Source organism: Eremothecium gossypii, chromosome V (assembly GCF_000091025.4).
Source record: "Eremothecium gossypii ATCC 10895 chromosome V, complete sequence".
Lineage (NCBI taxonomy): Eukaryota > Fungi > Ascomycota > Saccharomycetes > Saccharomycetales > Saccharomycetaceae > Eremothecium > Eremothecium gossypii.
This window is the reverse complement of record NC_005786.2, coordinates 1,289,509-1,310,201: the sequence shown is the minus strand read 5'-3', so window position 1 is coordinate 1,310,201 and position 20,693 is coordinate 1,289,509. Positions and strand designations below refer to the sequence as shown.

The following is a 20,693-nucleotide window of genomic DNA, read 5'->3' as shown; positions in this document are numbered from 1 at the left end:
AAGCGTCCGATATATACAGTGAATAAGTTGACAAGCTACTGGCGGTTGACGTCGTCTAGACATCCGAATGGCAGCACTTCTTCGATCCGAGCCTTGGCTAAAAGTAACATACAGAGGCGATCGATGCCTAAGCCCAGGCCGCCGATTGGTGGCATTCCGTACTTCATTGCCTCGATGTAGTGGTGGTCGATCTGCATCGACTCCTGGTCGTGAAACTGCTCTCTGTGCCTCTGCTGGAGCTGCATCTTCTTTAACTGCTCCTGAGGGCAATTCTCTTCCTCATACGCGTTGATAAGCTCCCGGCCGCAGACGAAGAGTTCGAAGCGGTTGGCGACGAGGCCCGCGCTCTTCGCCAAGGGCGACATGACGGCGGGATGATGTAGGATAGCAGTGGGCAGCAAAGACTGACAGTAGCGGTCCTCAATATAGTCTGCGCATAGCTTGTTGAGGATTTGCTGGGGCGACACAATGGACTCCGGCACGTCAATGCCCGCGCCGGAAAGAGCGACGCGGATGGCAGTGCTATCTGCAAGGTCGACTGCAGCCCAATCAACCCCCGTTTCACGGCTCAAGGTCGGCAGAAACTCCACACGGCGGAAAGCACCTCCGTTTTGCGCCATCTCGGCAAGCAGTTGCCGCGAGACCGGTGTGTCCACCGCGACACAAATATCTCTGAGGAGTACCTGCGCCAGCTCAAGCAGCTCATCCAGGGGCGCGTAGCATTGGTATAGCTCCAGGGTGGTAAACTCCGGGTTGTGCGTCGCGTCGATGCCTTCGTTGCGGAATACCTTACCGATCTCGTACACACGCTGCGCGCCGCCAACGCAGAGGCGCTTCAGCCAGAGTTCCGGGGCGATGCGCAACTCTAGTGCCTGTTTGTCTTGCCCGCGCAGGTGAGTGACAAAGGGCGTGGCGTTCGCGCCACTCGATTTGGCAGACAGCATCGGCGTCTCCACCTCGAGGAAACCTCGACGGTTCAGGTACGCCCGCAGCGCCGTCAGCGCCTTGTGCCGAAACTCCAAGACCTTTAGCCCGTTCACAAGGTAATCCAGCGTCCTGTTCTGCTGCCGCTTGACCCGGTCCGTCAGGCGCTGCGGAATCGCTATCTGTGCGGCAGCCAGCATCCTAGGCACCTCCCGGCATTTGAGCGATAGCGTCCGCTCCGTCTTCGACAGCCCGGGGAACCCCGTCGCCTGCACATGGTCACCAGGTCGGAGCCCCGCAATCGCGTCCTGGAATGCCGCCTTGTCACCCACCTGGGCCCTCACCAGCGAGTGGTTGACGATCAGTTGCAGCGCTGAGCCCTGCTGCTGCAGGTCCACAAAGCACATAGATCGCCCAACAACGCGGATACCCCGAATCTGACCGTTAATGACGTACGTGCGCTCTGGTTCGTCGTTGGAAAGTTTCCCCACATATCGATTATTAAATTCTGCAATGGATGCCGTGGGCCTGGGTACACTGGACACCGACGGATAAAAGGCGGCCATCTCCGCCTGCCCTAGCGTAGTTCTGCCCGTGTAGCTCAGGGTGTGCTGTAACCGCACACACACACGCCGTGCTATACCTGCCCGTAACACGCCCGCTATCATCGCTCTGGCTCCGCACCACATCTTCTCATGTGACCATTAGGCTTTGATCGCTCCCGAATAGATGCGATTTTAATGCGGAAGCCGCTGCAGAAGACGAAAAGCAGGCAGCGCTAGCAACTGCTAAAGAAGAGAGCTCGAGTCAAAATCCACTTGCAGTAGTGCTTTAGCAGCTGGGGCGTTTGCAACAGGCGTGCATGGTTGATATCACGTGAACACGGGCGAGACGATCACGTGCGTGTCCGATCAGCTTGGAGTTTCTTGCGGGAAAGCAAGCACAATTAGCACAAGCCTTTAAACAGGATCAGTCATATCAGGGTTCAATAACAAGCCCGACTGCCAGATACCACATGGGCAATACACCTAGTAGTTCTACAGAGACTAAAGATTTAGAAGAGAAGCCGCAGAAAAGCGTTGGAGCTGGAAGAGAGAAAGAGATTCCGATGCCTGAACAACTGAAAGACGTGTCCATGGTGGACGTGAGCGAGGCGGCAGCGGAACCGGTGGCAGAGGACTCGCGGCGCAAGGTAAAACGGGTGCACCCGGGGGAGGTGGCGCAGACGTTTTCGCAGCTGAGCCTGCGCGGCGGCGAGGACATGGGGCTGGCGGAGAAACGATCTACTACCCTGATCTTCGACTACGATGACGACATGGCTTCGAAGGGCCTAAACCACGCCGGGGTGGGCTCAAACTCGGATATCGACTCGATGGCGGACGATCGCATGGCCACGGAGCAACCGGCGGGTTCGTCGAGCTCGTCGTGCATCTCGCCACCACCGCAGCACGACGTGCTGGGCCCTCCGGCATATGGCATGTACGGGGCCACGCAGCCGCAGGGTGCCGCGAGAGAGGCACAGGCACAACCGCCGCAGCCGCCGTCGCAGCAGCAGCAGCAGCAGCAGCAGCAGCAGCAGGCGTCGCCGCCGATGGTGCCCGTGGAAATCACTTGGCAGCAGGGCGGGTCGCGGGTCTATGTCACAGGGTCCTTCACCGGTTGGAGGAAGATGATAGGACTCGTCGCGGACCCAGCGCGGCCCGGCGTCTTCCAGATTAAGCTTCAGCTTCCGCCTGGCACACACCGCTTTCGTTTCATTGTAGATAATGAGCTCCGTTTCAGCGACTTCCTGCTCACGGCCACCGACCAGATGGGCAACTTCGTCAACTATTTGGAAATCGTATCGCCCCAGCCAGCGGGGCAGCAGCACATCCAGGCTCCGCATGCGCCGCGACTGCAGGCGCCCTTTGACCAGGCGCAGTCCACGCACACAAATCCGTCCGACCTACGGCCCGACGACGCTCGCATAGACGGGGATGCATACTCGCGCACAGAGAAGCAGATGAGTGCGCGCTCCAAGCTTGCCCTTCAGATAGAGGAGGAGCCCGATGACATGGGCGACGGCTACACACGCTTCCACGAGGAAATCAAGACGAAGCCCGCCTATGAGTTCACCCAAGATATCCCTGCTGTCTTCACGGATCCTTCCGTCATGGGCCAGTACTATTTGACGCTCGATCAGCAGCAGCACAACCAGCAGAACCTGGCCTGGCTGACGCCACCTCAACTTCCTCCGCACCTGGAGCACGTCATCCTCAATCACTACAACAAGTCTGCAGACGGCGTCAGCGAGAACACCTCGGGCGCCCTCCCCATACCCAACCATGTTGTGCTCAACCACTTGGCTACAAGCAGCATTAAGCATAATACGCTTTGTGTTGCAAGCATCGTCAGATACAAACAGAAGTATGCGACCCAGATCCTGTATGCGCCTCTGCAATGACGTCCCTGGCCATGGTGTGCTGTCGCGTCGACTTCTCACGTACATAAATACAATAAAGCTCATATAATACGCCCTGGGTACCTGGTACTCCGTCGGCCTCTAGCAGCCATGCATCCTGGCTATGGGATCTGCCGTCGTGATGGTTTGCCGATTCGACTCAGGGCTTCATCCATGTCGTCCAAAAAGACCTAAATTCATGTTCGATCGACGCGCTAAATTCCCGGAACAACATCACGATTTTCACTTGATCGTGGTGGCAAACAAACAACAGCCTCAAAGGACTCTTCAGGTCGGGTTTATATCTATATCGCGCCATGAGCGAGGTTATAATTGATTTCAGTACTTTCGAGAACCGACTGCTGGCCCTGCGTGACCGTTTTCCGTCGTTTGATGGGTCGCCATCAAGTCTGGTGTTTATTCTGGGCTCTGCAGATGAGGAAAACCCCTATCAAAAAACCACAATCCTTCACAATTGGTTGCTTGGCTACGAGTTTCCTACTACCCTTATTGCGGTGTTCAAGGAGGGGTGTGTGGTGATCACCAGCGCTGCGAAAACGCGTTACTTGGAGGAGGGCGTGGCGCAGATGAACAAGAAGCTGGAAAACACGTTCAAGATCGAGTTGTGGCAGAGCAGCAAGGAGCCAGGGCATAATTTGAAGCTGTTTGAGGACCTGGTGGAGCGCGTTCGCGAGGCTGGTAGCGCGGTTGGGCTTGCGACAAAGGACTCGTACCAGGGCAAGTTTATCACGGAGTGGAAGGGCGTGTGGGATACTGCTGTGGAGAAACACGGCCTGAACGGCGTTGACGTCTCTCTGGGATTGTCGAGTCTCTGGGCGGTCAAGGACGAGAAGGAACAGGCCTATCTGCAGGTGTCCAGTAGAGGCTCAGACAAGTTCATGAACCTTCTGTCGGATGAGTTGGTCCGCGCAGTCGATGAGGAGATAAAGATTACCGATGCAAAACTTTCAGATAATGTCGAAAACGAGATTGACAAGTCTAGGTTTCTAAAAAAGCTATCTCCCGAGCTGACTCCACTCTGCCCCAAGGGTGAAAAGTTCGATGTCAACTACTTAGATTGGGCTTACTCACCAATCATACAATCTGGCCCCAAATATGATCTCAGAGTCTCTGCACGGTCTTCTGAAACTCAGTTAGATGGGAATGGTTGTATTTTGGCATCCTGTGGAATTAGGTACAAAAACTACTGCTCTAACATCTCAAGAACTTTTCTAATTGACCCCTCTGATGAGATGACGGATAATTATGACTTTTTGTTACTACTGCAGGAAGAGATAATTAATAACCTTTTGAGAGTCGGCGCCACGCCAAAGCAGATATACGATGGCGCTGTAAACTATATTAATAGCAAGAAACCGGAGCTCTCAGCTGGATTTACGAAAAATGTCGGTTCATTAATGGGGCTGGAGTTTCGGGATTCTCAATTTGTTTTGAACAACAAGAATGACTATCGGAAGGTGGAAAATGGCGACTGTTTCAATATTTCTTTGGGCTTCAATAACCTTAAGGATTCGAAGACAGGAGCAAGCTACGCCTTGCAGCTTGCAGATACGGTTCAGCTAACAAGCGGCGGGCCCAAAGTCCTAACGAACTATACCAAGTCGAGATCACAAATATCTTTCTACTTTAACAACGAGGACGACGGGACAACCAAAGTCAAGTCAGAAGAGTCGAAGACAGCCTCTATACCTACTAAACCGGATCCCAAGTCCAAGATTTTAAGAAGTAAGCTACGTGGAGAATCACGTGCAGAGGATGATGAGAAGGAGCAGATCCGTAAGGAAAACCAGAGGAAGCTGCATGAAAAGCTTCAGAGAGAGGGCTTATTGAGGTTCACTGATACTGATGCCGCGGATAAGGATCAGAAACCGGTCGTTCACTTTAAGAAGTATGAATCATACGTTAGAGAAACTCAGATTCCAAACACAGTCCGTGATTTAAGAATCCATGTTGATTGGAAGAACCAGACTTTCATTTTGCCAATCTATGGTCGGCCAGTTCCGTTCCACATTAACTCATATAAGAATGGTTCGAAGAATGAAGAAGGCGAGTATACCTATATCAGACTAAACTTCCACTCTCCTGGAACCGGAGGCGTCAGTAAAAAGACGGAGGAACTCCCCTACGAAGACAGCCCTGACCACCAGTTTGTCCGCTCTTTGACCTTGCGTTCAAAGGATGGAGATCGTATGGCAGATATATTTAAGCAAATTACTGAACTGAAGAAGGAATCTACGAAGAGAGAGCAGGAACGGAAAGTCCTTGCCGATGTTGTTGAGCAGGCAAAATTAGTCGAGAATAGAACAGGAAGAACAAAGAGATTGGATCAGATATTCGTGAGACCCAGTCCAGATACGAAACGTGTGCCTGGTACAGTGTTTATTCATGAGAATGGTATAAGATACCAGTCGCCTCTGAGAACGGATAGTCGAATTGACATATTGTTTTCAAATGTCAAGAATTTGTTTTTTCAGCCGTGCAAAGGTGAGCTAATTGTTATTATACATATTCACCTAAAGAATCCAATCTTAATGGGTAAGAAGAAAATCCAAGATGTACAATTCTATCGCGAAGCTTCGGATATGGCTGTGGATGAAACCGGCAATGGAAGACGCAATCAAATGAAATTTAGGAGATACGGCGATGAGGATGAATTGGAACAAGAACAGGAAGAAAGGAGAAAGCGTGCCGCGTTAGATAAAGAATTCAGGTATTTTGCTGAGGCCATTGCCGAGGCTTCCAATGGACTAGTAGAAGTTGATCATCCATTTAGAGATTTGGGTTTCCAAGGTGTTCCAAGTAGGTCTGCTGTTTTCTGTATGCCCACAAGAGACTGTCTAATCCAGTTGGTTGAACCTCCATTCCTCGTTGTTAACCTAAGCGAAGTTGAGATATGTATCTTGGAGAGGGTCCAATTCGGTTTAAAGAACTTCGATATGGTTTTCGTTTACAAAGATTTCACGAAACCGGTTACGCATATCAACACCATACCAATTGAACAACTGGAGTTCATCAAATCATGGTTAACTGATGTTGACATCCCATATACCGTTTCGACTATTAACTTGAACTGGGCTACAATTATGAAGTCCCTTCAGGATGACCCTCATCAATTCTTTTTAGATGGCGGTTGGTCCTTTTTGGCTACCGGTTCAGATGACGAAATGTCTGGAACTAGTGAAGAAGAGGTTAGCGAATACGAGGTTTCGGACGAAGATCCTTCGGACGAAGAGGTTGATTCAGAAGACGATTATTCAGAGGGTGATAATGAGGAATTTAGCGACGAAGGTAGTGAAGACTTTAGTGGTGAAGAAAGCGAAGAAGGTGAAGATTGGGATGAACTGGAAAAGAAAGCTGCGAAAGCCGATCGTGGTAATAGGTTTGCAGACTAATAATCTTCCAGAAAAGTACTGTTCTCTGATACGGGAATGCCGTTTTACTCTCTGAAGTACTGTCTGTAAAACTATTTAATACACAATGACATTGAGTAACTCTTTAACCTTAAATACTCCGCTTTCATAATGTCCATAATACTTTTAGAACTTCAATACATCAATAACGGTTGAAAAATGTAAATATTGATTAAAAAAGAGTAGAGGGATAAAATAAACTATAACCATCAACGATGGGGTATGTATGTATATAAAAAGCCTACACATGAGAACCGCCCCAAATGTAGCAACAAAAACTATGGATATATAAGATTATCATAATTTAAAAGTTGAAACCCGCCGCACCATTGGTGAGTAGAAGTGGCTGACCTTCTTTAGCACCCTTCTCAGAAAGGTCCATCGTAGCTAGCGTGTCTGACAACTTCTGTATCTTGTCAAATTGTTCCTTTTTGATAGATATCTCATATGGCTTGATCAGAGTTTCCCAACCTTTGAGCCATGCGGCTTCCAAGACGTAGTCGTATCTAATCAAATTGTAGGCAGAGTATAACAGGGCGACAAAAGCCTCTTTGTTGTCCGACTCCAAGAAGTAATTCAAAAGATCTTCTGCAACGTGAGAATCCTGGGAAATGACCACTGTTTCGATAGCGTCTTTCCAGAGCTTGTTTTCTGTTAAAATTGATAAACTCTTTGACCATTTCTTGTTCCTACGGTACAGCTGTGCCGCTATTTTTTTGAAGAAAATCAATTCATGTTTTTCCAGGCGTGCTGCAAGAGCTAACTGGTCGAACTTGTCATAAGATTGAGTAGCACTTTGGAGAGCCTTGTAGTCTTCCTCTTCAATCATCAACTCATGATAAGCTTGGTTAACGACACTGTTGTTCTTCGGTAGAACATTAATTAAAAATGGCTTAATCAAAGGCAAGTTGTCAGACTTCGCAAAGATCTTAATTGTTCTAGGAATATCGAGCCTTGGCGTTAAAACTGCCAACAGATCAATCAACAACGATGGGTGTTCCTTGACATAAAAGTTAATCGCCTTGTAATAGATTTCCAAGTTAGAAACCTTAACGACAATCTCCTTGAAGTACGAGTGGTCGAATGAATCGGCTGATTTCTCGATCACTGTTAACGCAGCGTTGTCCCATTCGTCATAATGCGCGTACAAAAATATTAGTTCTGGCCATAAGTGGGCTTGTTCAGTAGCCGCGATCACTTTTGGAATGTTGATCCGCGACCAGAAGAGTTTCAAGTGTTCAAAGGTCTTGGCCGGTTCGTATTTTGTGTACAAGATTGCCAGTTCGGTGAACATGCCCATATGTGCTCTTTCCAAACCTAATCCGGCCTCGAATAAAGAGATAAGTTCCTCAAAGTATCCATTACTTTCGTACTTGTCTACAAGTTCCTTCAACTCTTCAGCATGTACAATCAAGTTCAGCCCACAAATTTGTGCCAGTCTGAACTCTTTGTTGTCAACACATGCGTTGTTGACCTGCCCCCAAACTCTGATGTTAGAAGCCTTACGAGCGGTGTCAACTGCGGCTTGATAATCTTTGAGGTGAACCAAGGTTGTTGCTAACTTCGAATAGTTAGAAATCGATGCATAGCACAACTTGGCTGCCTTGTAGTTTTTCTGCTCAGATAGCTGGTCACCAACGTCCTCCAGATCTGCAACATTATTGGAATTGAGCAAATTCTCAATTTCGTTTAGTTTTTCAAGTTTTGCGTATGCTAGGATAAGTGCCCCATCAATTTTTGGTTCTTTCAAGGATTGTCTCGCCATTGTCAAATATGGGATTAACTCCTCATACTTCTCAAATTCCAGGGTCGTATTAATGACATTCTCATAGTTCGATGGATCTTGCGCTTTGATATAAGAGTCAATTGCGGCGCTAATCTGGGAACTATTCAACTGAGCAGACCCCAATTGCGACCATAGAACGGGCTTGTCAACCTTTTCCACATAGGTTTCAGCCCTCTCTAGAGACATCATATTTTCCACTAAAACTTGCAAGGCTTTGTCATGCATCTCATTCTTATCGTATATCGCAAATGCTTCTTCATTCAAACCTGATTCCAAGCACAATGGTGCAATCTCATCAGCATCAAAATGGTCAAGTTTTTCAATTAAGCCCAATACTTTAGAGGAATCATATCTAATCGAAGAAAGCATCAATAGACCTTGCAAAGCTTGGTTCTCGGTAAAAGGCGAGGGTTCCAAAATAATCTTCTCAAGGAGTTCAATTAGTTCAAGCTTCAAACCAGCCGACATGAACGCTTGCACGGTGATCGAAACGGGTTCTGGGTCTGTCAGTTCTGGGATGCCAACGCCAATCACTGCCTCGATTAGTTGACGCCTGTGAATATTATCTTCGTCTAACACGGCCGCCCATAAGTCCAAGTCAGAACGTTTTAACAAATACCTGGCTTGGTACTTGTACATAGTATTCTCATTGGTTATTCTTACCAAATCCTCATCATTATCACCCTTATCATACGCCATGTATGCCAGGTATGGATCACGCTTTTCACAGTAACGCCCAACGTTCAAGGTATCATACTGGTTGTTCTCCTTCAAAAACTTCTCTGGAGAATTATTCGAGTCGATGTAAATCTTCGCCAACGCATTGTAGACAGCTTGGTCTTGGGTCCCACTTTGCAATGTCTGCTCTAGTATTGGCAATAGGATCTTTAACCTATTACGTTTTTCAACTTCTTCGGTCAATTCACCAACTGGGTATTGACCTGCAACACTTTGTAGCAGATCTTGGATGACCCGTTCATCACAGTTAACATCAAGCAAAGCAGCCACAACCTGAGGAGTTTTTGCAGGATTCACTTGTTGGATATAAACTTCAATAAACTTGGTGTTTTTGGTCTTGTATAGGTATAGGACCAAGTCGTGAACGAAGTTGAACTTATCACACACGATAACCAACGGCAATTGATCAGGAATATCAGCATCCTTCAAGAAGTTCTTTACCTTCTCTGGGTCATACGTGTTAGAGTCTCTAACAATTCTTTGGACTTCTTGGAATTGGCCTGTTCTCACGGCTGCCTTAATGTACTTAAATACCAAATCTTTGTCATCAGTGTAGTTAACAATCGAAGACAAATAATAGTAAAGGCCCTCGGTAGCCTTGTACTCCTCGAATAACTTAACCAAAACATCACTACCAATGAGATCAGAAAACTTGGTTGCAACCTGTGTTACAATAGACATATTGCCTGACAAATCAGCATCCATCAGCGCCCTTAGACAAGCCAAAGACTGCTGGATGTTTAGCTTCCCAAAGTAAGACACCAACCAGTCTACTGGAAGGACAGAGGTGTGTGTAATGCACCTCTTAATATCCTTAATGTCAGTATAGTGTTCTAAAGCCCTTTGGTACAAACCAGCCTTTTCACACAGAGTGGCGATGAGTGGCCTGTCAAAGTGGCTAAACAGGTTGTTGCCCAAAATTGCATCTGCCACCTGCGGTGCGTGTTTCAAGTTTATTTCGAGAACACGAGTCTGAAGATGGCCCTGATCAGGACTGTCACCCTTTAGAGCATCCAAAAGGAAGGAGGTACCCTGTTGTATGTGGTTTTGCGAAAAGAACATATCAGCAACCTTCTCTACTTCTAGTTTGTCGGCGCTTTGTGGTGATTGCAATAGACTGATTGCAAACTCCGATGCCTTGTCTGGAGAAGTCCGTAGTAGATTCGATATCAACACGACAAAGTTAGGCTGAAACCCAACCTTCTCTGCATATGGGAGGATCTTATCGAATTGCTGCAACTCTGCTAGACATGAAATAACTTTCTGGTGAGATCCAGATCTCACATAACAAGCGAGGGCTAAGGTGGTATCGAAAGGATGAACTACATCACCCAGCTCCTCCGAACATTCCAATTTATCTTCCTTCAACCATTTCTCAAATAGAGGCTTTCTATCTTGCTGCAAGACAGGCTTGGCAAGCTCAATAGTTTCGTGCTTGTTAAGTTTTCCCTTATCAAGAAGAGTTGAAAAGTATAACAAAATAGGTGACACTGCGCCTGGAGGGGCCTGAATGTTTTTCAACTTGTTAATCGTTGCCTGTGTGCGCAGCTGCTCCGACGATGCGGCCACCTTCGCTGCGGCTTGGTAGTCGCCCTTTTCCAGCAGACTACTAAATTGCTTGTGGAATAAGTCATCTGCACCCGGCAAATTACCACGCGAGGCAATTGTCAGGGCAAGGGAGACATTGGACAACTGATTTAGAACATACGGAACAATGTGGGCTTTATCAATTTCAACCGCTAACACCTGACCCTTCTTGTTGATGCAGGCAATGCCGTTGCGATCATTGTAATGAGTCGCAGTGAAGACCGACTCGGCCGTAATGCGGTTCACAAATAGATTCGAGCCCGTCTCAAGCTCGTAAAGGTGAATGAACCCGTATTTAGTTAGGATGTAGATCACGCCATAATTTTCGGAGACCTGCACTGCCAGCGGGAAGTCGTTGGTGGCGTCCGGAGGAAAGAAAATGTCCACAGTCTTCTTCTGGTACTGCACGGGACACGCTGCCGCGTGATCAATTTCGATGATGCGGAGCTCGCCCACGCCTGTCGTCGCATTGCGGTTACCGGTCACGAACACCTGGACCGGCTGCGGGTTGCCGTCCAGCATCAGCGACGCGAACGTCGCGACGTGCCCGTCGATCGCCTGCGAGATGTTGCGCGCCTTAGAAAATAGCTGGATTTTGCCCGCAATGCGCCCGTTCTCCTGCGTGATGCCCACCACCGCAAACCAGTCCAGCGCACGGTTCGCCACAAAGTTAATCACCTGAGTGTTCTTGAGGTTCGCGTTGCGCGCCGTCAGCCGCGCCGGCGGCTGCGCCACCTCGCCGTCAAACGCCCGGCACGTGAGCAGGGAGTTCGCCGTCACGAACCCCAGCACCTCGTCATTCAGCCAGCTCCAGAAGATCACCGGCTCATCAAGCTGGAACGACTTCAGCTTCTGCTTTGTCTCCAGGTTGAAGATCTGCACGATGGTCCCGTTGGCGCGCACGGAGATCACCTTCTGCCGCGGATGCATGATGGCCGAGTCGCCGCCCATGTTCTTGCGCGTCACGTGGTTCCCGTTCAGCAGCTCCACGATCGCCACCGAGTTCGTCCCATCGCGTGTCTCGCGCACCGTCACGTAGTGGTCGCTCTCGAACGTCGTGGACCTGAAGTCCAGCGACTGCGGCGCGATCCCCACCGCGGTCAAGTCCACCAGCTCGGTAAACTCAATTGGGATGTCGTCCATGATCTGTGCGTCGATGCTCAGCACTGCTAGTTAGCCGCTCTCTATGCAGCCCCGAGTAGTCTCTAGGCCTTCAGATGTGCCGCTACGTCCTGCTGCTCGAACCTGGGTACGTGTGCTGTAGTGGTGTCCAATTTTTTGGCACCCTGCCCGCCCGGGCGCGGACGGCAAACGTCCCGAAACAGCCTTCACCCGCCGGTCACGTGCGCTTGCGGCGCGCTCAGGGGCAAGCCGCCGGGTAACCGCGCCAAGGCCGCGCGGCTGCGTAGCCCGGGTAACCAAACCTTAACGCTGCCGTTCCGCCGTTCCCGGTGCCCCGCGCCGTGCCACAGCAATGACGCGCGCAACCGGGTAACTGGTCCGGATCCGCGCCTACTTGTCGGCGGGTCGGCCCGCCGGCACCCGACCGCGCAACAGTAGCGAAACACCCGAGAAACGTACCCCAATTGCTGGCCGGCCACGGGGGCTCGGCTCGGTCGACCCGCGGTGTCGGAGTTAGTCGCGTTCGTCCCTGCTCGCCGGGGTCAGCTGCTGGGAACATTTCCCCAGCAGACCCACATCATGCCGAAGGCAACAACGTGTGTTGATCAAAGCTCGCACCGCGCAGCCAACATGAGGGCAGGAACGCCGCGGTATGCGCGGGAACTACGACAGCAGCCGAGAGCGATTTGCCGCGCGGGCGTGGGATATATATATGTATGTAGGTTGGTAGCGAACACCAGGACTTGAGCTCTCTCACCGTGACTTAGTCGATTGTAGTCAGCTCGTGTTTAGGGGCGGATAGTGTTGCTTTAAGAAAGGCAGCTAGCGGTGGCTATAAAGAGCGGGAAAAAGCAGAGCGTAGCAGCAGCCAAGGATCGACAAGATGACAAAGGCATCAGTGGTGGACCAGTCCGCGCCGGCGTACGCGCCCAAGCGGCTGCTGGCAGAGGCGCGCGCGGCGTCGAAGGTGAACATCGAGCAGGTCTTCGCGTTTCTGGAAGGCTCGCCGGAGAAGGCGGCGCTGACGAACGAGCTACTGGCGGAGTTTGCAGCCGACCCTGCGATCACGCAGGGCCCGGAGTACTACGACCTCACAAAGGCCGAGCAGCGGGAGCAGACGGTGAAGAAGATCGCGCGGCTGGCGCTGTACTTGGAGAATGACATTAAGCTGGCACGCAAGCAGCACCACAAGGACGTGGTGCGGGACCTGCAGTCGCCGGACGCGCCGATGGTGACTATGAGCGACATGGAACGCTTCGAGAAGCGCTCAACGCTGGTGGCGCTGATCGACCCGCAGCTGGCAACGCGGCTGGGCGTGAACCTGAGCTTGTTCGGTAATGCCGTGCGGGGTAACGGCACGGACGAACAGATCAAGTATTGGCTGCAGGAGCGCGGGCTCATCTTCGTGAAGGGCATCTATGGCTGCTTCGCGATGACAGAGCTAGGCCATGGGTCCAACGTGGCGAACCTGCAGACACGCGCTACGTACGACCCTGCGAGCGACTCGTTTGTGATTCAGACGCCCGACCTTGTCGCGACGAAGTGGTGGATCGGCGGTGCTGCGCACAGCGCGACGCACTCGACCGTGTACGCCCGTCTGATCGTGGAGGGCAAGGACTACGGCGTGAAGGTCTTCGTGGTGCCTCTGCGCAACCCCAAGACCATGGAGTTGCTGGCCGGGATTTCCATCGGCGACATCGGCTCCAAGATGGGCCGCGACGGTATCGACAACGGCTGGATCCAGTTTAACAATGTGCGTATTCCCCGTGAGTACATGCTGAGCCGGTTTACGAAGGTGATCCCCGGCAACCCGCCAAAGGTTGAGATGGAGCCTCTGTTGGACTCCATCTCCGGCTACGCCGCGTTGCTGTCCGGACGTGTGAGCATGGTATTGGACTCCTACCGCTTTGGCGCACGCTTCTCCACCATCGCCACGCGGTATGCCTTTGGCAGACAGCAGTTTGGTGACCCAACCAATGAGACCCAGCTAATAGAGTACCCATTGCACCAGTTCCGTGTTCTCCCTCAGCTTGCCATAATATACATGATGGCGCCGGGCGCGATGAAGTTGATGGACACATACAACAGCTGTTTGGGTGAGTTGTACGGTGCTGGCGATGACAAGAAGAAGTTGACTACTGTTAGCGCCAGAATGAAGGACTTGTTTGTGGAGTCTGCCAGTTTGAAGGCCACCTGCACTTGGTTGACTTCGACGTTGATCGACGAGTTGAGACAGACCTGCGGTGGCCACGGGTACTCCAGCTACAACGGTTTCGGAAAGGCATACAACGACTGGGTCGTTCAGTGCACTTGGGAAGGTGACAACAACGTTCTGTGTTTGACCTCTGGTAAGTCGCTGCTCAAGAAGTTCGCTGGTATTGTTCGTGGCAAGAAGGTGACTATCTGTGACACCTCCATGGACTACCTCCGCATGGACTACATCCAGAAGGTGGTTATGGGCGGCACCAAAAAGGTGAGCAACTTATCCACACTTCCAGACTACTACCAGATCTGGTCGGTTATCTTGGTGAAGTACTTGAAGCGCTGCGCCGAGACTGTCCGTGACAACAACGACCCAGAATCTGTGTCCAAGCTGCTCGTGAGTATCGCCAAGTTCCACGCATTCTACTCTATGCTCCAGGAGTTCCACCGCAAGTTGGCCTCTGACCAGAGCCACGTGGGCGACGCCGCAACCAAGGAGGTCTTGTGGAAGGTCTACAAGCTCTCCTCGCTCTACTTCATCGACAAGTTCAGCGGCGAGTTCCAGCAGTTGAAGGTCATGTCCCCAGACCAGATGACGAACGTGCAGGAGCAGATGTTGGCTATCCTGCCTGAGATCAAGACACACGCCATCCGTCTAACTGACGCCTTCCACCTCCCTGACGCCGTGATCAACTCATCTATCGGCAACTACGACGGCGACATCTACCACAACTACTTCAACGATGTCACCCGTGTTGCCGCCAAGGACAAGGCTCCAGGTGTGCCCCCATACGCGGACATGCTTGTCAACTTCTTGGCTCGTGGCGACCAGTTCGACAATTTGAACATCAGCGAGACCTCCTTCAAGAACCTTGGCAAGTAGTTGAGTCTATCTCTGCTCGCTGATATTACGGTTGCTTTATGTTTATGTATTTATGTTTTTACCATTTACGTATTTGAAGACAGGTACTGTTCCTACTGAAGCCACCTTTTATTATTTCCTTCGCCTTCGGGCTAAATAAACGCTGTCCATGTGACTGCGTCTAGCGATGAGCTCCACTGCAATTTCCCTACAGTCAGTAGTTGTACCCCAGGTTGAAGCTGAAAATTTTCTTCCTTAACGAGCTGGTGCCCCCTTGAAAGAGACAGATACCTACAGCAGCTCGCTGAATAGCTCGCCACAAAAGCTGGTATCATCGTAGTGCGCTACCACACGCGCTGAAGATACACGCACGCTAAAAGAGTGCGAAATGACACAGAGAAGACCAGCAGTGACGCGCAGTCGTTCTCAGCCCCCCGCAGCAAGCTCAGATACCAGCGTGTTAATGTCAGACACTGAGGGCGAAGAAACATTCGACTCGCAATTGCGCCCCACGAGCCGGCGTACCTCTAGCATATTCTCGCTAGACACGTCGCCGCTGGACCCGCCGAATGAGACGGATATTCAGAAGTTCACCAGTAACGCATTCCACTTTGGAATGATCCGCAACCTGCACCTGGCGGACTATATAACGATGATGAACGGGTTCTGTGGTTTTTACTCGATCGTGAGTTGTCTCCGGTTCACGTTGACGGGAGCACCACACTACGTGCAGCGCGCACACTTCTTCATTCTACTTGGGACGCTATTTGACTTTTTTGACGGGCGCGTGGCACGGCTGCGTAACCGCGCATCGTTGATGGGCCAGGAGTTGGATTCCTTGGCAGACCTAGTGTCCTTTGGCGTGGCGCCCGCCACGGTAGCGTTTGCCATTGGCTTCCAGAGCACGGTCGACGTTCTGGTGCTTTCGTTCTTTGTGCTCTGTGGGCTTGCTCGGCTTGCGCGCTTCAATGTGACCGTGGCACAGATGCCGAAGGATATTACAGGCAAGTCGAAGTACTTCGAGGGCCTCCCAATGCCCACCTCCCTTTTACTGGTGGGTTGCATGGCATATTTGGTAAACGAAGAACTAATGGGAGAGCACCTACCGCTTGGCGTCTATGGAGTAGGCGAATGGTTCGAGTTCCACCCGGTTGTCTTAGCATTCTTTATCCACGGCTGCGGGATGATTTCGAAGAGTTTGAGGATCCCGAAGCCATAGTCGGGTGATCATCTGATACATCTTTCCATATCTGTACATATAGCCGAGCGACTAAGAGGCATAGAGCGTACAACCGCATGCTAGCATTACTACAGCTGTGCACTACGGCCCCCTCGGAGCAGCGCCATATTCTAAAATCTAAGAACTCATATACAAGTCAAGCATACCAGGCGGTTCCCGCAGAAATCAAAAAAATGCCATCTCCTGGAATCGAACCAGGGTTTCAACGGCCACAACGTTGTGTACTAGCCACTATACTAAGATGGCAAATCTTTCTCGCTGGGACAAAAGCACGAATTATGTTGACTAGTAGGTGCCCCGTGACTCACTTTCAGCATTTTGTCCGACACCGGGTCCAGGTACATGTCCAAGATCCAATCCGGTTAAGTCCCTTTTGGGACTACAAAAGGTTAGGAATATTCTCACCGTGCACCTTTGCTTCCTCACGAGCGAACAATGTCAAATAGTGCTGACAGAAAGATACTAGCGCTCCATGGATTTGCACAGTCCGATGCAATCTTCTGCTCGAAGACTGGCGGTCTTCGCAAGGAGTTGATTAAACTCGGCTACGAGGTGTGCTATCCATGCGGACCGGTAAAACTTAAGCGCAGTGATGCCAATTCTTTTCAAGCAGAAACGCCACCAGTGCAAGACATAGACGTCTACGGGTGGTATAACGCAAAAGAACAGAACTACTCTATTGAGACTGCACTTGAAAGCCTGCGTGACTACATAATCAAAAATGGGCCTTTCGTCGGCATACTTGGCTTCAGCCAAGGCTGTGCGCTTGGGGGATATCTGTGTACCGGCATTAGGGATATATTAGGCTTGACCGAGGAACAACAGCCAGATCTGGAGTTTTTTATCGGCTTCTCAGGGTACCGCCTGCCGCCCAAAGAGCTTTACGACAGATTTGACCAACACCCGCCGACGATACCATCGCTCCATATAATGGGGGAACTGGATACGGTTACGGAGGAATCTCGTGTCCAGGAGCTCTACGATTGTTTCCCGATCGAATCGCGTACCCTCCTCAAACACGCGGGCGGCCACTTTGTTCCAAACTCGAAGTCCTTTGTAGCCAAGGTAGCCACATGGATTAGAGCTTTAAACTATTTGTCTAGTGCCTCCATTCCACCAACGCCGAACCCACCACAAAGCGCGGAGGAAACACCTGCGCTCGAGGATGAGCTTATGGACATCATAGACAGCCTCGGCACAGCCTGAACCCGAAACAGAGGTGCCTTCCCTCTTATGTAATGTCTACACATATAGGCGCCCTTATACCCACTATATGACCGCTCAGTTACGGAATTGCGCCAATAACTTCAGGTGCTCAGGCTTATATAGTATTGCGTGCAATACCAGTTACGCGACAGTAAAAATCCTTTCATCATGAGTCGGACACTGTCGTCGGCATGGAGCTCCCAAAGTAAATCGCATAGACAACTCTAGTAACTTATTCGCCGTTCAAAGTAGGCTGGGCTCAATACATATTCTCACAATCCTTCCTCGCCCCCGGTTGCGCGCCTAGACCGGGGTCGTGCCTTCGCATTCCTGATCCATCTCGACAGCTTTCTTGCAGGGCACCCGCACATCCGCAAACAGAAGCATATTTGGTTATGAAGCTACTTACGGCCTACCATCTGACTGGGAGGTTTACCGCTGAATATACATAGTACTAAAGTCCATACTATCGGCGGCTGCAGGGTCCAAGTGGTGGATTACCCGGAGATACGTCACCTCCTTTTTGTTTTACCGTATCATACGTTGTATATTAAAAAAATGCTGATCAAAAGCGACGTTGTATATAATTAAAAAGTCTTGAGAATAAAATAGTGTTTCCTCTTACACGTTATTTCGTGCATCACACTTGCTTGCTTAGCAGCATGAAGCGAGTGAGAAAGGCCATGAACTCTATTCCTGAAATTGAGACTTCAAAAGTGGATTATAACTTGTTGTCAAGAGAGGAAGTTTTAAAGTCTGCAAAATGCAATAATATCAATATAGACACTGGCGAGGAACACAGTACCAAGTTCAGCCTTATAAAAAAACGGAGGCTAGGACTATTGGAGCGTGCCAAGGAGGTGGCCAAGATGGTAGAACCGATAGAGTTCGAGTCATATCGGGATTATTTTATTTTACATACGTTCAAAAGAGGTAAATCAGAGAGCGGACGAGTTGACCTCAATAATTTGAAAAGATACAAATGTGGCGTCTACTATGAGCGTATCCGTGCGGACCGTGCCGACGAACTAGAGGGCCAGAACACGAAGCAGGGCACGCCGCGAGGAAGCCCTATGGTTTCGTCAAACGACGACTTGGAGTACCGACCACCACTCACTCGGCGTTCATCCAGAAGGCAATCCACGGAAAGCAAGCGCGGGCGATCTACGCTAGGCTGCCAGGAGGAACAGGCAGAAGATGGTGAGAAGAGTAGTACTGAAGGCTCCCTTCCAGTCAACCAGATACGAGGAGATATTTCTGTCGACAGCATAATTCCGAAAAGAGGCTCTGACAGTAATGTGAGAAGGTCATCACGACTAACTTCAAAGGAGAAAGAACGACTAGGAAAAGAAGCTTCCACCGCAACTAATGAGGATGAAGCTGCTGAGCCCATACTAAATGAACTTTACGAGGTTATTATTCCCAAGGAGGCTAGTCCTATAAGGCGTTCAGATTGGGTTTTGCCAACGAGACAAAGATATATACCGGAGAAACACCAGCCAGTCAAGCACATCCCTGAACAGGTCAAGATTAATGAACTCGTAAAGAATAGTAGAATAAAGACTATTTTGTCAAGGTTCGAGGGTGGCCTAGCTGGTGTTAGGACGTCCAAGACGACTTGATGACTAAATTATCTAGATAAGTAGTTCGGAATACTGCGTAGACTTTTAGATTTTACTTTATACGTCTTTATGAATAGAAATTGCACTCATTATTCAGTTAGCATTTCAACTGCAAAATACCAGGAAGGCCACAGGCTGTGACTTCGAGGTTCAAGGAGCCGTTACTGCAAATTGTTGTATTGTTCGGGACTAACCTCCAAGATACCGAATTTTTCTTGACCTAAATCAAGCCAGGTAACTGCACCGAACTCAACAGCCTCCTTTGTCTGTTCTACCAAGTTTGAATCCTCGGCTACGATGAGAGCAATTGCATCGCGACCTCCTGCACCGGGTACCATGCCCGTTAAAACGCCTTTTAGCTGCAAAGAATTTTCTAAAAGTGCCGTTTGTTCTTGAGGTTCAATGTCCGCGCCGGATTCAGATGTAATAGTCCTGAAGTTTTTCCGTATTTGCTGGATAGCACTTTGTATTTGAGCAAGCACGGGGAACCTTTCGAGGGAGCCGCCATTTTCCAGAGTCTGGAGCAGTTCATTGTATGTGCTAAGATCTTGCTCTGCAATTCTATTGAGTTCTTCCAAGCCGGACATAAATGCAATGTTTCCTTTGTTTATCTCCTCGTAGATCTTGCTACCGTGTTCTGGATCAGCTTGTAACCATTGGTGCACCTGTGTGACCAAACGAGGCGTCTGTGAACCCCCGCGGACATCTCCCATAGCGATGCGTAAGCCTTTTGGGAGACTGACTCGGTCATGGCGACTATGCCAATCCGCTTTATCAATTACGTTCCGCAAGCAGTCTGCATATTCTGGCGCACCAATAGAGGGCAGATCATTAATCAATGCAGGCGGAAAGCGCTGGTAGATGATCGAGCCAAAAACTGCGGATGCCACGTCAAAACCACTGCCTACTTTTCCTTGGGCTTGGCAATGCGCGACCTGTGACAAATTATGGATCAGCTCTAGATGTTTATTTAGACGAACATCCATCTCCGGTAAAAACACAGATATCAGAGCGGCAGTGAGAACGGTGACTAGCCCTGCAGATGACCCCAACCCTGTCTTTGGAACATCGGTGATGCTTTTCTTGTGAAATCTGAAACTACGGAACTCATTCCGGTGTTCAATGCTATCAAGTTGGGAGTGGTAGCCGGCATCAGAGAAAACTTCAATGGATATCTCAGCAAGCTGTCCCCGGGGCGGTTGAAAGTAGTTCAATACATTTGCTAGAGTCTTCTCAATAAATGGATGCCGGCGTCCTTTCGTCTCAACAAGTTCATAATTCGACTCAAAGTCCACTGTGTATTCCCACTGATCGTTGTTAAATTGTGAACTTGTCAACTTGACACGTAGGGGGGCCTCTGCAGACCCTTCAGTCTGCTTCACTACTGCATGCATGCGAGAAGAAAGTGCTACAACATAGGACTTGTAGTTGGGGTCAAGTACCAAATAGCCCCCAACTAGAAGAGCCTTACCTGGCGCACTGAAAGCCCTTACCTTGTCCATTCGCCCTTGAAGTAGCAAGTTGTAGATTGCA

General features: G+C 50.0%; 9 protein-coding genes and 1 non-coding gene across 10 annotated transcripts; 6 read left to right on the top strand and 4 right to left on the bottom strand.

Moving 5' to 3' along the window:
• Positions 1-35: 35 nt before the first annotated feature.
• On the bottom strand, positions 36-1,613 carry MSK1 (lysine--tRNA ligase MSK1; the record flags this gene model as incomplete). The annotated part of the gene is made up of 1 exon (NM_210572.2): positions 36-1,613. The coding sequence occupies one exon, from the start codon at positions 1,611-1,613 to the stop codon at positions 36-38; it is 1,578 nt and encodes a 525-aa protein (NP_985218.2).
• A 326-nt stretch (positions 1,614-1,939) lies between these two features.
• On the top strand, positions 1,940-3,367 carry SIP2 (Sip2p; the record flags this gene model as incomplete). Its single annotated transcript, NM_210571.1, has 1 exon — positions 1,940-3,367. The coding sequence occupies one exon, from the start codon at positions 1,940-1,942 to the stop codon at positions 3,365-3,367; it is 1,428 nt and encodes a 475-aa protein (NP_985217.1).
• Positions 3,368-3,681: 314 nt separating this feature from the next.
• On the top strand, positions 3,682-6,777 carry SPT16 (chromatin-remodeling protein SPT16; the record flags this gene model as incomplete). The annotated part of the gene is made up of 1 exon (NM_210570.2): positions 3,682-6,777. The coding sequence occupies one exon, from the start codon at positions 3,682-3,684 to the stop codon at positions 6,775-6,777; it is 3,096 nt and encodes a 1,031-aa protein (NP_985216.2).
• A 322-nt stretch (positions 6,778-7,099) lies between these two features.
• Positions 7,100-12,049, bottom strand: CHC1 (clathrin heavy chain; the record flags this gene model as incomplete). The annotated part of the gene is made up of 1 exon (NM_210569.2): positions 7,100-12,049. The coding sequence occupies one exon, from the start codon at positions 12,047-12,049 to the stop codon at positions 7,100-7,102; it is 4,950 nt and encodes a 1,649-aa protein (NP_985215.2).
• Positions 12,050-12,911: 862 nt separating this feature from the next.
• Positions 12,912-15,113, top strand: POX1 (acyl-CoA oxidase; the record flags this gene model as incomplete). The annotated part of the gene is made up of 1 exon (NM_210568.2): positions 12,912-15,113. The coding sequence occupies one exon, from the start codon at positions 12,912-12,914 to the stop codon at positions 15,111-15,113; it is 2,202 nt and encodes a 733-aa protein (NP_985214.2).
• A 367-nt stretch (positions 15,114-15,480) lies between these two features.
• Positions 15,481-16,311, top strand: CHO1 (CDP-diacylglycerol-serine O-phosphatidyltransferase; the record flags this gene model as incomplete). Its single annotated transcript, NM_210567.1, has 1 exon — positions 15,481-16,311. The coding sequence occupies one exon, from the start codon at positions 15,481-15,483 to the stop codon at positions 16,309-16,311; it is 831 nt and encodes a 276-aa protein (NP_985213.1).
• Positions 16,312-16,506: 195 nt separating this feature from the next.
• On the bottom strand, positions 16,507-16,578 carry AGOS_t0122. Its single transcript has one exon. It is a non-coding gene; the product is annotated as a tRNA-His (tRNA).
• A 189-nt stretch (positions 16,579-16,767) lies between these two features.
• Positions 16,768-17,538, top strand: AGOS_AER356C (alpha/beta hydrolase; the record flags this gene model as incomplete). The annotated part of the gene is made up of 1 exon (NM_210566.1): positions 16,768-17,538. One exon carries the CDS (start codon positions 16,768-16,770, stop codon positions 17,536-17,538), a length of 771 nt encoding a protein of 256 aa, NP_985212.1.
• Positions 17,539-18,200: 662 nt separating this feature from the next.
• On the top strand, positions 18,201-19,160 carry RFM1 (Rfm1p; the record flags this gene model as incomplete). Its single annotated transcript, NM_210565.1, has 1 exon — positions 18,201-19,160. The coding sequence occupies one exon, from the start codon at positions 18,201-18,203 to the stop codon at positions 19,158-19,160; it is 960 nt and encodes a 319-aa protein (NP_985211.1).
• A 161-nt stretch (positions 19,161-19,321) lies between these two features.
• On the bottom strand, positions 19,322-20,662 carry ERG8 (phosphomevalonate kinase; the record flags this gene model as incomplete). The annotated part of the gene is made up of 1 exon (NM_210564.1): positions 19,322-20,662. One exon carries the CDS (start codon positions 20,660-20,662, stop codon positions 19,322-19,324), a length of 1,341 nt encoding a protein of 446 aa, NP_985210.1.
• Between the last annotated feature and the right edge of the window lie 31 nt (positions 20,663-20,693).